This window comes from Motacilla alba, chromosome 1, assembly GCF_015832195.1.
Source record: "Motacilla alba alba isolate MOTALB_02 chromosome 1, Motacilla_alba_V1.0_pri, whole genome shotgun sequence".
NCBI lineage: Eukaryota > Metazoa > Chordata > Aves > Passeriformes > Motacillidae > Motacilla > Motacilla alba.
The window spans coordinates 114165756-114181222 of NC_052016.1; the positions used below are offsets into that span (position 1 = coordinate 114165756).

The 15467-nt window shown below is 35.4% G+C and overlaps 1 protein-coding gene across 11 annotated transcripts in view; it reads right to left on the reverse strand.

Moving 5' to 3' along the window:
• The window catches only part of DMD (dystrophin), a 1161005-nt gene that overhangs the window by 372851 nt on the left and 772687 nt on the right, over window positions 1-15467 (reverse strand). For all 11 annotated transcript variants that reach the window (XM_038157590.1, XM_038157575.1, XM_038157541.1 and 8 more), the window contains 2 exons: window positions 11667-11814; window positions 9563-9712 (listed from right to left, as the gene is read on the reverse strand). In XM_038157590.1, coding sequence (XP_038013518.1) covers window positions 9563-9712; window positions 11667-11814 — 298 coding nt within the window. The remainder of the gene's footprint in view (window positions 1-9562; window positions 9713-11666; window positions 11815-15467) is intronic.

Here is a 15467-nt window from a genome sequence, read left to right on the forward strand (position 1 = left end):
GGAACATCTTTCTAAAAATCCGGGTTATCCCTTTCAGTACAAATTAAGTATTTTCAACTTTGCCTTACTTCACAACAGATGAACATTGGCAATACACTTTGGTTTGCAACCAAAGACGCGAAATAAATTTGCAAGTGGAAACACCAAAAGTATGGATTATACTTTCAAAGAAAACAAATCAGAGTTCAACATCAAAGGACAATATAATTTCAATGTTACGTGTCAAAACATTAATCTCGAAGCATGTGATACACCTAAAATTTTGTACTTTAGTTCAAGTGCTAATTAAGTAAGATTAATTGGAATCTTAGTGACAGAATAATGCAAAAGATTTAAGCTCTAAATGGCGAAACAGCAGAAGAGCTTAATTTTACCAACTGACATTGGTCTGCACAATATTCAATTTTATTCTAACCTGGAACTATCAGACTATTTTCTACATATTAAATTTTACTTATTCTAAATTTTGCTATTTTCATTAAAAAAACACACACACACAAAAAATTAACAAAAATCTGCCAGCACAAAAAAAATCTATTAAAACATGAGGATGTCTAAAATTTGAATAATGGCATACTTTCAAAACCTGGGTCTTCATTTAAGTATTTTAATTTCTTCTCCTTATGAATTTTAAAATTACTTGCATTGCTTGCTTCTGTGCCATCTGAACCTGATGTCTGGCATGATTTTACCCCACAAGTAGCCTAAACAGCACAGTACTATGGTGATTCTATCCCAACCCCAATCTGATTACTTTGGTGCAAAACCTTACCTATGCTCATATTGGCAGTTTAGATCTCCTTGATCATTTCCCTTGCTCCAATTTTCTACTGCTATTTCCCACTTGAGCTTTAGATATTTATTTTTTCAGTCTGCACACAGTTGTGTACATGCACTATGGGAAGAATTAAAGCTCTGCAGATGGAAAGGAATATCAGTTCTTATAATAACAGGTATAAAGGGAAGAAGGATTCTTATAAAGTATGTCACCTGATGTAAAATCATATTCTGTTTGCCCATTGTGTTAAATTCTTATGAATATCCAGAAAGCAGGTTCAATTAATGTAGTATCAATCAAAATAATGGTTGTAGAGTTACAGCTCAATCTTTTAAATCAAGAACAATGCTCAAAATGAAAAAGTTGAAACTAACTAGGTAGAGACAGTAAGTAAGAAATGTCAAATATTGGGGAATAGTTTTGCAAAAGTCAGAAATGCTATTGCAAATTAATTAACTTGATGATTATATTGCTAGTAAGGCATCATTATAAATAAAAATAAGGAAAGCCACTGAAATGACTTGAACATATTATATTTCGAGTGACTGATGCCTGATTTCAAACATCACTTCTCTCTCACAAATCAACCTCTTTCCCTGTTTACTTGAAATGACTAAAGAGAAAATAATGCAGTTATTACCCAGATATTTGAGAATAAAGATGAGGACATGCCTCTCTCCCACATGTAATTTTTCAAAAAAGAATATAAAGAATTTTCTTAGTGGTAAGTGGAGAGCAAAGAAATCCCAAATTCCATCATTTCAACAGCAGTGCAAATACGTCAGTTTCTTCCTGCAGTACTAAAGTACCCCTTTTCCTTGCTATCTGCCTCAACAAACTCTTAGAGGACAACACTTATAAACAGACCTTATTTTGAGGAATCTGAGAGTGGAATATAATTTAGCTATCCTGATATGCATAACAAGATAAGCTGCAATAAACAGGAGCAAAAGCATGTTGTGGGATATCTGCGAAGACCTTCAAAAATGTTAATTTTGTATGGCCCCCTTGGGAGGGTCACTTAGATATAGAAAACTCTTCATGAAAATAGGCTTCAAATATAGGATAACTGATAGTGTCAGGTTTTAAAAAAATCAGAATTGCTTGCATAGAGAAGAATGAAGTATTCTGTATGAAGAATTGAGGAAGCTTTCTGTATGAATTTCTTTGCTTACTAAATGTAGATCAAGCAGCAGCTTGTTCTTTACCATTCAATTTCTTTAAAAAAAAGCAAATATTAGGAAAAGAAGAGACAGTGACTGACTACAACCAGCCCAGAGCATAACTGGACTGAAAGCAGGTTTGATATCATCCAAGGGAGGACTAGGATAATAAAGGAATAACTGAAGTCATAACAACTATTAAACTCAAACTTCAATCCAGATTTATTGATGAATCATAACTGGCACTTTCATAGCACTGGTAAGATGATTACATGAAACAGAAATTCTTACAGCCACTGTTCAGAAAGTTTGATCTGCTCAAAGTCACCATCCCTAGAGCATGTTCTAAAGAATGGTTTTAAATGGAAGAAGGAAAAGTTGATTTGTATGCATCATTTCTTCATGAAAAACAATCAGTGTAGAAAAGAGTTTCATACAAGTTCAGTTTAGGATGCCATTTAGTTAATTAACTGAGCCATTTGCATTAGCAAACTCAATATTGACTTTAAAACAAAATCTATGTAATTCCTTTAAACTTATGAATATTTATGAGCCATAGTGTCTCTGACAAAGTTGGAGTAAAGACTTTATTATTAGAGGAAGATTAAAGCAGGCTACTAAAAATATGTATAGAAGATTTTATTTGCCAAATATAAAGGAGATTTATTTGTTTTTTATCTATCATTTCATGTTGCTTTGCAAGGCTCCCAGGACCTGACCTTGGCAGGTGTTTATTTGGTCTTGTTTTTTCAAAAACTTCTCAATGGAATTATTGTAATATTCTTTACTTTTATTTTTATTAAAAAATCTTTTTTTTCCCCCATGAATGCAGAAAACTAAAGCAGTCCAAAAAAAACAATGCCCCAAACAATTTTCTGCTTCATCTGGCTGTTTAGATTTTTTAAAAGCAACCAAACATATTCCCCCATCTCAAAGACTTGCTTTGTTTTTCTTCCATGGTAATATGATCATATATATCATAGTCTTCTGAATATCTTTATTTTTATATGTAATACTTGTAACTAATTGTCATTCATTCTGCTCTCCACTCTCAGCAATTCTCCTTTGTCAAGGACATTTTTGAGCACAAATCCCTCCACCTTAAATCTCTGCTAAATAATCTAGTCCAGGAATATCTTTTCTTTATCTTTTTTTCTCACTCAGTTCCTGAAATCCAAAAGCAGCCACAAAGGCTTTAGAGTCTAGTTCTTTCAGTAATTCTTAATGAAGGACATTGCAACAGGAAAATTATTTAAAAATAAATGTAATATGCCCTAAATGTCCTTTCCCTGGTTTGCAGCAGAAAGTACCGTATATATCCCTCAGGCTACACACAGTTCTGTGAGGGACTGCAGTGGTTAGAGACTTAAATTTAGGATTTTGCTCATTATGGCAAAATTGTATAAAAAACTGCGACCACCAAAACCCACTCCCCACACGAATGTGCTTTCTGATAGGAACGGGACTGTGAGCTAAGCCACCTGATGGGAGCTTGAGGTAAGATAAAGGCGATACGATAGTCCAATTATCTCTAGGGAGAAGTAAACAAGGCTGGGGGCAGAAGAATACATCCACAAAGAACGCCAAACTCAGCAGTTGTGGTGACAATCAGCTCTGGATGGGTTTGGGGTGGGAGGATGAGAGTTTTTGGCTGTGTGACAAGACTCCGTCTTCTCTCACACAAACTGGCTCAGTTGTAAGAGAAGATGGACCCCAAGAAAGCCACATGCATGGGACCTTCATGTGAGAGGCAGCTGAGGAGGTGTCATATACCATCAAAGACCCCCAAAGTGTCCCTCATATTCATTTCCAAGGCCTTGCACCAGATGACTGCATGTGAAGCAAAGAGATGCAACAGACCCAGAGTCTGTTGCAAGAGATGCGTCAAACTTGTCCCCTGGGGGAGGTACCTGAGCATTCCCACCCAGCCTGAACGTATATTAATCCATTGAACCCTATGTTTTGTGGGACCCTCACCACTGAGAGGACCAGAAGAAAAGGATCAACAGGACACCATCAGGATTCATGAGGAAGCTGTAACTGCAGTGAGGTCCCCCCTCAATCTCCTCCAGGCTGAACAGAACAAGGGCCCTCAGCTGATCCTCACATGGCTTTCCCTCAAGGCCCTTCCCCATCTTTGTTGCTCTCCTCTGGACACTCTCTAACAGCTTAATGCCTTTTTTGTATCATGGCACTCAAAACTGCCCCCAGCACTCAAGGTGCAGAGCAGGACAATCCCCTCCTTGCCTGGCTGGCCATGCTGTCCCTGATGCCCCCAGGACAGGGATGTCCCTCCTGGCTGCCAGGGCACTGCTGGCTCACATCCAACTTTCCATCAACCAGGAACTCCAGGTCCTCTTTCCCTGGTGCTGCTTTCCAGCATCCCATTCCTAAGTCTGTCTGTACATCCAGGGTTGAGGAAAACTTTAACTTTATTTTAAACAGACTATTGCATTTGTGGTTATTTTAATTACATAGGCGTGTTACGACACAGACAGGTCTATATAATTAAAGTATAATCTTTATCTTGTAAACAGCAAAGAGTAAAACATTGATTTTAAGCCTCTATGGTCTTCCTTAATAGAGATGGATGAAAAACCTGGCACACAATGGCAGTGTCTTTCTAAAACTGAAGTTTTAGAAAGCCCAAGTCGTTGCAATTGATTAGTGGGCAGTAGCATCTGAGCATTGTTCATTACAAGTGAAATCTTTCTCAGACACACAAAACTTTGTTGTAAAAAAATGTGTAATGATTTGCCTGAAGTTACTTATTTAATATCTAGTAATTCGCCATCAATATTAACTCAATGTAACTCATATGTCAGCACATATGTATTGAAAATTAGTACTTCTTGCATTCAAAGTCTTGACATAGCTTCTTAAATATATGATTACTGTATTCCGGATTTCTATGGCAAACAAGAATAAGAAGGAATTTTAAGATGGTTGGCAAGATAATATGATATATATTGCATATTTACACACATACATGTATTTAATCGTGCTTTTATGTCTTCAATGGCTAACACAGACTTTTTTCCCCTGCATGACTTGACTGTATTTCATATTTTTATTTGCCTAGCTTTTAAAATTTTAATTAATATTGGCTGCTAGCAATATGCAAATTAAAAAAAAAGAATTAAGCCTATATATTCTTGTTTCTTAGGGCTTGTGACACTCCCATGTTTGTCCAAAGAACATTTACATCAAATTTCTTTTTGCTACATATGAGGCCACTTTTGAGTGTGGCTGATGATAACATGAATGTGGACTACACTTAATTAGCCATCTATGGCAAACTGTCAGAGGAAATTCAGCATAACAAAATACTTTATTATATTTAGTGGAATCAGGTCATTCATTAAATGAAAGTAAATTCAGGAAAATGCCAGTTATACTACTATTCTTATTTCAAATTGAGAGGACAGAAATCAAACTGCAGCTTTCATTTTCCAACAAATTTTCCTCTCCATACCACAAATAACAACAGTAGCAATTGCAGTAGTTCCAACCGTGAGCTCAAATTAAGCTGCATTGACATGCTGGAAATTTTATGTCATTGCAGGTAATCTATGAATAATTTCTACTCAAGGCAAGTTATAATACATGAACTATAACCTTGTTACGACTTTGTGTTTCTGCCCTTTTGGGCCCATCTGTTTTTCTCTGCACTTGATCAACCAAGCTAAGACAACCTACGCCTGTTCTGGTAGTACAAAAAATGTTCACAAATTATAGCCATGTCACTCCACTCTAATTTTTATCTTGTCCACATAGCACAACAAATTGATTTGCTGAGGCAATAAACAGTGAAATAGTCTCTTCAGTGTCTAGTAATTAGAACTAATACTAGTAGACAAATTAAAAGGCAGCAAAACAAAATGTCTCCATCAGGCACTTATAATAACCTTCATAATACATACAGTAGATGTTGTGAAGACTAAGGTGGATAAATGAGGAGAATGCTGATTTTGGCATCCAGCTTACTTTCAGATAATTTAGCTCATCGCTCTTGGCTGACACCAGACCAAGAATAATATTAAAGAGTAATAAACTCCTTCCAGCAAACCTCTGATTCCATGGTTCACTGGTCTCAGACCTAATCTATCAATCCATTTACTGCACAGTAAAAGGTAAGAAACCCATTACAGATCTGTTGCATGCCATGGCAGGTGGTATATGACAAGAACTAAATTCATCACAAACCCCAGTGCTGAGTACCCTTTTGTGTGCTTTGAAGCACTGGGTGGTTACCTTACTTGGCTATCACTGCAGAAGATACTTTAAGCTTTGAAAATAAATGAAAAATTCTTGATGTGAAAGCATAAAAATGGTCATAAACCACTGCATTTTTCATAATATTAAGACTTCACAAAGATAGTGTTATTTTCATTTTTACAAGAAATGGCTGGCACCAACTGGCTTTGGAGAGGGTACTATAAGTAAAATCAGGATAGAATTTAAAAGTCATGCCTTTCAAATGTGGGCTTTAATCTTCATTCTCTGCTTAAACTATACTGTATTAGGTAACAGCCTACTAGAACCAGTATCTAATAAAGCTGTATAAAGAAATGTGGTGTTAAAATTATTGCTATCCACAGGAAGAAAAACTCTTTGCATATCTACTCTCAAGGTCATCAGCGCGTGATATAAACACCCAAAAGCAAAGACAATTCTGAAGTAAAAGCTAAAAAGATACTTTTATGTGACTGCAATTCCCTTCATACTAAATTTCTTTTCTAGGTTATTTCTATTGCTGTAGGGCAACAGTTTCTGTGACTGTAAAGAAGGTTTGAACATGACTTATTTCAAATATGTCACCTTGAAGGTTAAGACTCACAGGTGTTGTCCCCTATTCCCCTGCTTGGCAGATCAAGGCAAAACAAAAATTTGTGATAACTTTAGGAGATATTTGGCCACATCCTCAGCTGGTGTAAATTTTCCCAGCTTCTCTGAAGTAAGCAGAATTAATCTAGTGTACACCAGATAAGGACCTATCTAACATTATTTGCGTAACTGTCATGTATGTTTCATATCTTGAAAACAGTATCATCCTGCAAAATGAAATGATCATAAACAGTAGATTGTTACATGTTCATTTCTAGCAGAGATGCCAGAAAACAAAACATACAGTTTGAAACAAAGGATTAAAGTATAGGATACACTCTTAAGAGGGGATGGAGAGACAGAAAAACCCCGGAGAAATCTCTGTGTGATGATGTTTGTCTACTGTGCTTTGAGGAACACAAAAAATACATCCTCTTTATAACCACTGACTACAGAATCCTCCTCAGGTGACATAAGAAGTTTGCCTGATATAGAAGTGCCCATCCTGTGAGCTTTGGCTCAGAGTAAATATCTGTGGGGTTTTTCCAGTGTTTACATATCTATATCTACAGCTGAACAAATAGAACATTAAATTCCTCCGTCAGGCTTGCAGAGTTTCTTTCCATGACTTATAGTTTTAATTCAGATCCTAGATTTTCAGGGCAGAAAGTGAAACAAATAATTGAGGTTTCCTAAACAAATAATGAGTAACAGCAAAAAATATTAAAATGAAAAAATAATTATTTTTCCCTTCAGTACCATTGGGAAAATCTTACTGAACCCCAAAATAAGCATCTAACGTTTTGTTTTGTATTGTTTTCTACATCTGCCAAGATCACAGAGAAAACAGAAAACCTGAGAAAGAGAGCACCTTCAGAGAAGATGTATGGATTTGAGTATTGTAACTTTCAAATTCAATTTCTGTTCTTCAAAAAAAAAACCAAAAACGGACAAAAAAACCCACAAGAAAACCAAACCACTGCACTTTGCAGATTCTTTACATTCAGAGACCAAGGGACACTGAGAGATCAGTTTTATACATCTCCATGGGCAGATAACAGAGATAAAAATTATGTGGTTAAGTAATCTCAAATGGAAGATTTCTTTCCTTGGTTAATACTCTTTCAGTAGTAAATGAAATTTTTCAAGTAAGAAATTCCAAGAATAATTATCTTGCCAGACACATTAGATCTAGGAGACATAAAATTATAAAAGTTCAGGAAATTGTAATGATTTACTAAACAGTAGTTTTTGTCTCACATATTCCACCCAAACCTCAGTACATTCAACAACACTCATGGTTGCTCTGACTGTGACAGGAGACATGAAACACTTTTGCATCAGCCAGCAGAAAATGAAAATTCCAAGTTTTTAGGTTTATGACTAATAAGTTAAATGCTACATTCAGTGGCAAATTGCAGATTTTCTTAAAACATATTTACGTGATCTGACTAAAAGTTAATTAGTTTTTCCTGAGAACTAATGCTGTCGTTTTAAAATCACAGCTTAGGTATTAACACAGTCCCTGAATTCAGCTATTCAGTACCTGCTTCCTTTAGCTAGTAGATAGCATTGTTTTGATCTTGAAGTGCTCTGAATTCTTCTATATACATTGATTTCAGAAGCCCATTTATAGAGAAAAAGATACTTCTGCCCAACCACTGAAATAATGATTTATGCGTCCAACCTGGAGTTTGTGAATGTGATCAATATTTATTACCCACTTTTGCCTGAGTCATTAGCTAATATTCTGAACTTTGCCAGACTGCTCCTGTTGGGAAGAAACTAGTAAGAGTACCACATCAAGTTCCTTTTTATTTTTCAGATCTGTGCTTCAAACTCAACTGTATTCATGGAAATGGTAACAGAAAACCCAGGATGTATTCTTGACCAGAAACTCTTTTCAGTAAGGTACTTAGAGGATTATTTTCTCACTTTTTCCCCAACCCCATAGAACTAAACACAATGAATTATTCCTCTTTGCCCCAGCATCCTGGTAACTTTAACAAACAGATACCACAGGTTAATGTCTCTGACTGACTTAGCAATCAGACTCAACAGAAATCCTTCAAGTGATTCTACCTTGATTGTTTCCAAGCAGGCTAATCCATACCTTGGGCAGTAGTCCTCTGGACAAAGCTTTCTATCATTTCTACCATGAAAACACTCAAATTATCTACCTCTCTTTTCCAGATTGCTACTCATTTTCACCAGGTTTCAACACATAAAATATGCTATTTCCACAATAGAACAGAACAAAGTCCTCCCTTACTTCTTTCTATCATATGGAGATCCCAGAAAGCAAAATATTTGGTACTTTGCTACACAAAAAATGGAAGTAAATGCTCAAGGTTGGGAGAAGTGTGGTGGAAGGTGAAACAGAGGTTGCAGTGTTCAGCTTGGGATTGGGAACAGGAGAGATTTGGGAAGTGTTTCTATAAAGAAAATCAAACATTTTCCTCTCACTCACCTGAGTCACAAAGCCTTGACTATTTGCTGTTTCAGCAAAAGCAACGGGCAACAAAAATGATGCTGTGCATTCCACCCTTAAGAAGAACTGTAATTTAGGGAGTGTATTTGAGTGCAACATCATCACTCCAGTCACTAATGGCCTTGGTTTGCTGTCACTGTTTCTCACAGAAGTGTATTGTATCCATTTTTCTTCCTCAGGTTTATTATGCACACAAACATCTCTTCATACAGAGAAAAATTATACATACCAGAAAATATATAATGCAAATATTCACTGCAGATTAAAATTTTATATCACAGTTATATCAGTAGTATGTCTCACCTTCAACAAACGATGGTTAGCTTCCTTCAGTGTACTTTCAAGCTTCTGTTTTCTGTCTGGGTTCAGTGATGCACTTCCAAGGGCTATTCCTCCAGTTTCATTTAATCGTTTCAGTATTCCCTTGTGGGGCTGCAGCTCTCCAGCTCTTAACTGGAACAGACAAATACAGCAGTTAAGATGAACTGTGGTAGGATTTTCAGCTCTCTTATTTTGACCCTTATTGATTTGTGTATCAGCCAAAGGAATAAACTCAATTCAAGACAAAATAACTGTTGCTTTCTGAATGTAGAAGGCTAAAAAAAAATCCCAAAAGAGATTGTATTGGTCAGTCAAGTCTAAAGAGAGTTCTACCTGTCACAATACAGGGTTTCTCAGGATATTAATGACTATAAATTCCAGACCTGGATAATCAGTACTACATGTATACCAATTTTAATGATCTTGTAATATGGTATGGAGCAAGCACTTTGGAGAAATGTTTCAGTGTGTTCCAGGCTGTGAACAGCCACCCAGATGGCATGTGGTGAAAAGCCCTCAACTCCAGTTTAACGTCTTAATTAAGAATGTTCAGGTACGTTCACCAAAAAAATGAAAATAATAACAATAATAAAAAAAAGGAAAGCCAAAAGGAAAAGCAGGGCAGCATCAAAATGTACCAGTTCTCAAACACATATGTTGTTACTGAAAACTTATATTGTCGAAGTAACTTAATTTATCAGGTAAGGTTAATGTCATTTCAAGGGTTTTATTGTTCTGGGGTTTTTCCTTGTTTGCTCTTGATTATTAACAAAGCAGATAAATATGAAATGAGCCATGCTGCAAGGCAATGCATTATTATTTGCTCCATTAGGGTGTATTCCCTTTTGTGCAGCTCCAAAAGAAGGTGGACTGTAAAAACAAGATACAAATAAGAGATGCCAACACCTTATATTTGTACTATATATCCCTTGGGAATATTATATGTATTTGAAGAGCGGAGCCTTCCTGGTTCTGAACAATCTATTTAGTCTTTAAACCCTTCATCATTTCTGCAAACTGTAAGATGCATCTAACACCCCTTAAAAGTATTTATTTGCCTTGGATCTGATATCCTTAACAACAGAGCCTCACAAATTCCCTGACCAACTCAATGGAATCTTCTGCTAAACAAAAGGACAAACTCACCACATGGCTGAGTCTCCATTTCCTGAAACTATATTTATCCTGTTTGTACTTATAAAGAAAATTGAAGATAGATTTTTACTAAATAATCCTTCAGGTTGTTTTTTTTTTTTTTAACTTTGTTGTGAGAAGGATAGAGCAAACTGAAAAGTTTTCTTCAGATTCTTTAATGCTCTATTCATCACTAGCTGAATTTGTTAAACTTGGATTTACAAAAAGGATAATTAGGTCCTTAATCTCAAGGGAAGACAGAAAAACCTTTAAGCATATATTCTATAAGTAATATACATTTTCCAATTACAGTTTAATTTATTATTGTATAAGTAATTAAAAATAGTTATTGAACAAATTTCAAAAAATTAAACAGAGAATCTTCTGCTGAATATATTTATCAGCAGTATCAAACTCTAACATATTCATGAAAATATTCCAGCCCTTAAAAGCAAATATTTAATATTCTGGTGGGGTTTTTTTAAAGTATTCTAAAAAATAAGACACCTAGATGTTTAGTCTAGAAAATGTTGCAGTGATATTTTAATAAGTTGACATTTATAATTATGCATGCAGTTCTGGATCCTCTTGTGAAATACTGAATACCATTTAACAAGTGAGAAGCTATAAAATGTTAACAAGACACCAACAGAGAAATGCTATACATATAAACCAGTCATATTCTGAATTAAGAAATGAGGATGAAAAAGATAACGACTAATTTCCTAGTTTTGGGATACTTTTCTTTCAATAGATTTTCCATTACTCTTCTGGTTTTAGTATGATCAATATATATTTGTACCTGGGTTTTGAAATTCCCAGCTTTGATTTGTCTAAAAAGCTACATGGGTGCTGTGTTTGATATCAGAAACCATTTTGGAAAATAGCTTTTAATTTCCTTCAATGTAGAATTGATAAAGTAAGAAAATATTAAGAATAGAGCTTACAATACCTTTACTTTGCTCAGGCAGTCTCTCAACTGGTCTTCATTCCCTTGTTCAAGGGGAATACAAATAACGTTGTCTGCTTCCTCTAACCATAAAATCAACTTGTTCAAATCCTCTTGAAATTCTGATAAAATATTCTTTTCTTCCTCTATCCTGCAACAAAAATGAAAAATTAATGTATCTATAAATTTATTTTTATATTGAAGTGCTTATCCATATTGAAGATGACAGATAACTAATTCTTAGAATTTATACTAATTTTTTTTTATAAGCAGACCACAGATTTCTTCATATCAAAAATATCAGACAAACACCAATGCCCTTTTAACATGGCATTAAATGTATTTTAAAAGAAAAGATCAAGGCATAATTTGCAACACTACTAAATTCAGCTTCCAAATTACATATGGCAGTTAACAAACAAGCACACCAGAAAGAAAGCAGCTAATTATTTGGACTAAAATTCTGTTTGAACTATCGGCAGGGAAGCCCAGTGTCAACAACTAAGAATTCTAGCATGGAGTGTTACCAAACTGAACTTGCAAAACCTGACACAGACTTATTAAACAAAATATTTCAGTAACTGTGCCATGTAGTTTGGTGTTAGGATTCACAAAATGTAGGTAAGACTGGCAGTCGATGAGTGGGAATAAGATGGGATTCACAACACCTAACTTTAGATGTCTACTCTTCGTCTCCATCTACAACTCATCTGCTCATTTTCACTATGGCTGTATAAATATACTGAGATGTGAACTTTCGTGCAAAGCTTTTGAAGTTATTAAGAGATCCAGGCAAAAAAAAAAAAAAAAAAAAAATCAAAAGCAGCAGGGAAGAGAAGGGTAGAATGTGAATGCTTGGGATTAACATTTTGGAGTGGGCTCTTCTAAAGGAGAAAAATTATGATTTGTATAAAAATACTTGCAATTTGACCACTAAAATTATTCACACACTGAGAAATACCTGTATGAAAGATATTCATCCCTTCTGATGGGGCATAACTGGCCCAACTACGCTGGTATGACAAGCAGCTGTATGGTTATAGAAGGTGCCATAAATAATCAAAAATACCCAAACTGCCCTCAGACTCATTTCTGGAGCCTTCCACCAGAGGACTGTGCATGATCCACAGTGTTGCAGCAGAGTGTTTAACTGCCCCCTCCCCAGGGGAGGTACTTGGGCATTCCCACCTGAATATGTTGAACTTTATGTTATGCAGGCTTCCCTCACTCCCAACCGAGCAAGACTGAGATCATCACTTTGACCAATGGGCATCAAAATTGCAACAACCAAATTTTATTGCCTCATCCGCTGATGGGCATTTCTTCCTTTCCTCTTCACTATTTACTCTTACCCTTTCTTTTCCTTCTACATTTTCTTAAGTGATATCTTTACATTTCAACATTGTTTCATTTTTATAAATAACTAAAATGTCTACAAACCTCCTTCCCACTGCAATCTAAGTGCTCTAAAATAAACTTGCCATGTACACAGAGATAATCGGTCATTGAGTGTTGTCTCACTCTAATCTTCCTGAAAGGATCTACTTCTAACGAGAACCTCAGTTACTCTGCCTTCAGGAGTGGGTTGTGACAGTGTCTGACCTAAACCTCCCTTGCCCCAGCTTGATGTCATTCTCTGTGGTCCCATCCTTTGTCTCTGGGGGGAAGGGATCAGCCCTCACCTCACTACGACCTTATTTCAGCGAGTTGTAGAGAGTGATAAGATCTCCCCTCAGCTTCCTTTACCGAAGACAAAGTTTATTTTCAACACATAAAAGTCAATATTCACAACTACACTTAGAGTATGAAAATGCTGGTTGTAATTTATATATAAACTATTTAAACAAATATATAAACTTTTATATATTTGCCAAAATAATCGGCAAATTTCTGCTGGTCTGAATAGGATCTCAATATAGTTCTAGATCAAGCTCCTGGTTTAGATCTAGAATGGATTCCAAATCAGTAGTTTTATTTGGTTTTGTTCTTAAAATAGTATATCTTAATATTTACTAGATATATAAACCCAACACTGTTTTGTTTTTTCTTTAAGCTCAGAAACAAGTTACTCTGGAGTATTGGCCTACAGATTAAACAAACATAAGCCACTGGCTCCAAATTTTCTTTAGAGGAAAAAGTAAGAGACTATATTTACTGTGAAAACAATAAAATTCTCCAAAAAATGTTTACACTTATATATAAATTATGGTTATACCTATATATATACACATATACACATTAATAAAAATACATTAGAAAATGAACACCATGAACAGCAAAAGAATTAACAGCCCTAGTCTCTTGGTTTTGTCTTAGATTTTCTAATGGAATCATGCATGAATATTTTCACGAACTGCCATTTGCCCAGGATTTCTGGAAAGGCGACTGATATCAACAAAAATTGCTGATGCTCCTGGATATAGGAATATTTATTGTACTAATATATCTATTTATTACAACTACGGATATCTTATGGAGTACTGTCATGCAGACAAAAATTCTAGACCTTTCCAATATGCAGAGATTACCATTTAGTTGCACAGGTCATGCAAAAAAACTCAACTTTGCAGCATCACACTTATTGCACAGTTCTTCGCTGAGACGTGTTCGTGTTCATGAGCTCTTCTCAAGCCAAAATAAATCATCTAAAACCAACTAATCAAAACATTTGTTTCTTTGAAAATGAGTCAGATGTTAATCTACGCTGAGATACATAGCACTGCATCTATAAAAATGAAGGAAAACTAACTTCCTGTAGTCCTGAGAGCAGAAGATCAACTTCAAATGTTTCTGAGGCAGTATCCCTCCCTGCTACAGTTATGGAAATCTGGGAATCAGCCTTCCAGTGTTACACCATGAACCACATAATAAAACCTGTCTCTCAACCCGACCAGGTACTCCAGAGCCCAAACTCTCAGCAACAGCTTTCATTTTTCTGGGTTTCCTCTCACTTCTACTCATTTGTGAAGTGCATAGCTCAGTGGAGGTATTACGTGATGGCACCCTGAGGATAAACCTGAGAAAGATCCAAGTTTAAATACGTTAATTCTGGCACAGAAAAGGCATAGCATTCAACTCAATACACCCGAGAGCAAAATTATTGAGCTGCATAGTATTTTAAATGAGAAATCAAAATGATTTCTTGTATCCTAGAAGAGATAGCAGTTGGCAAGATTCCTTTTTCATCTTAAGTATACTGTCAGTTTTATCACCCTTATGAATTAAGCTGCAACTCTTAAAACATTAAAAGTTTTCCTAGTCGTGAAGGTAAGAATTTTTTACTTTGATGACTAATTTAAATACTGATCAGTAGGATAAGGATGTTTTTTACCCTAAGACTTTCCAGGAATTATTTCAGAGATGTTTTATGCATATATATATATATATATATATATATATATATATATATATATATATAAAATCTATTATCTATTTTCATCTATTATTTATTATCTATTACCTATTACTTCTTTATTCTAATCAGGAGCAACATCCAGTAAAGGAATTTAAAGGGTCGTTGCAATTAACAGGACACGCAGGTGCACCTTATGATTTACTTTACCATCTCTTCTTGACCTGCTAGAATGTCACTTCTATCATAAATAACACCCTGCAAGGCAAGTGTCATATTATGCAAGACACTAAACCAGAGTACTCTGTGTTAGCTGAGCCGGTTAATCAAATTAAAAGTTTTAACTCAGACTGACTACACATTTTCAACAAACTGAGTTCTATCCCCATAATTACCTTTGGAGCAACACACACATGTAATTTCCAGGTGTTTAATTTCATTGTGGCAATGAA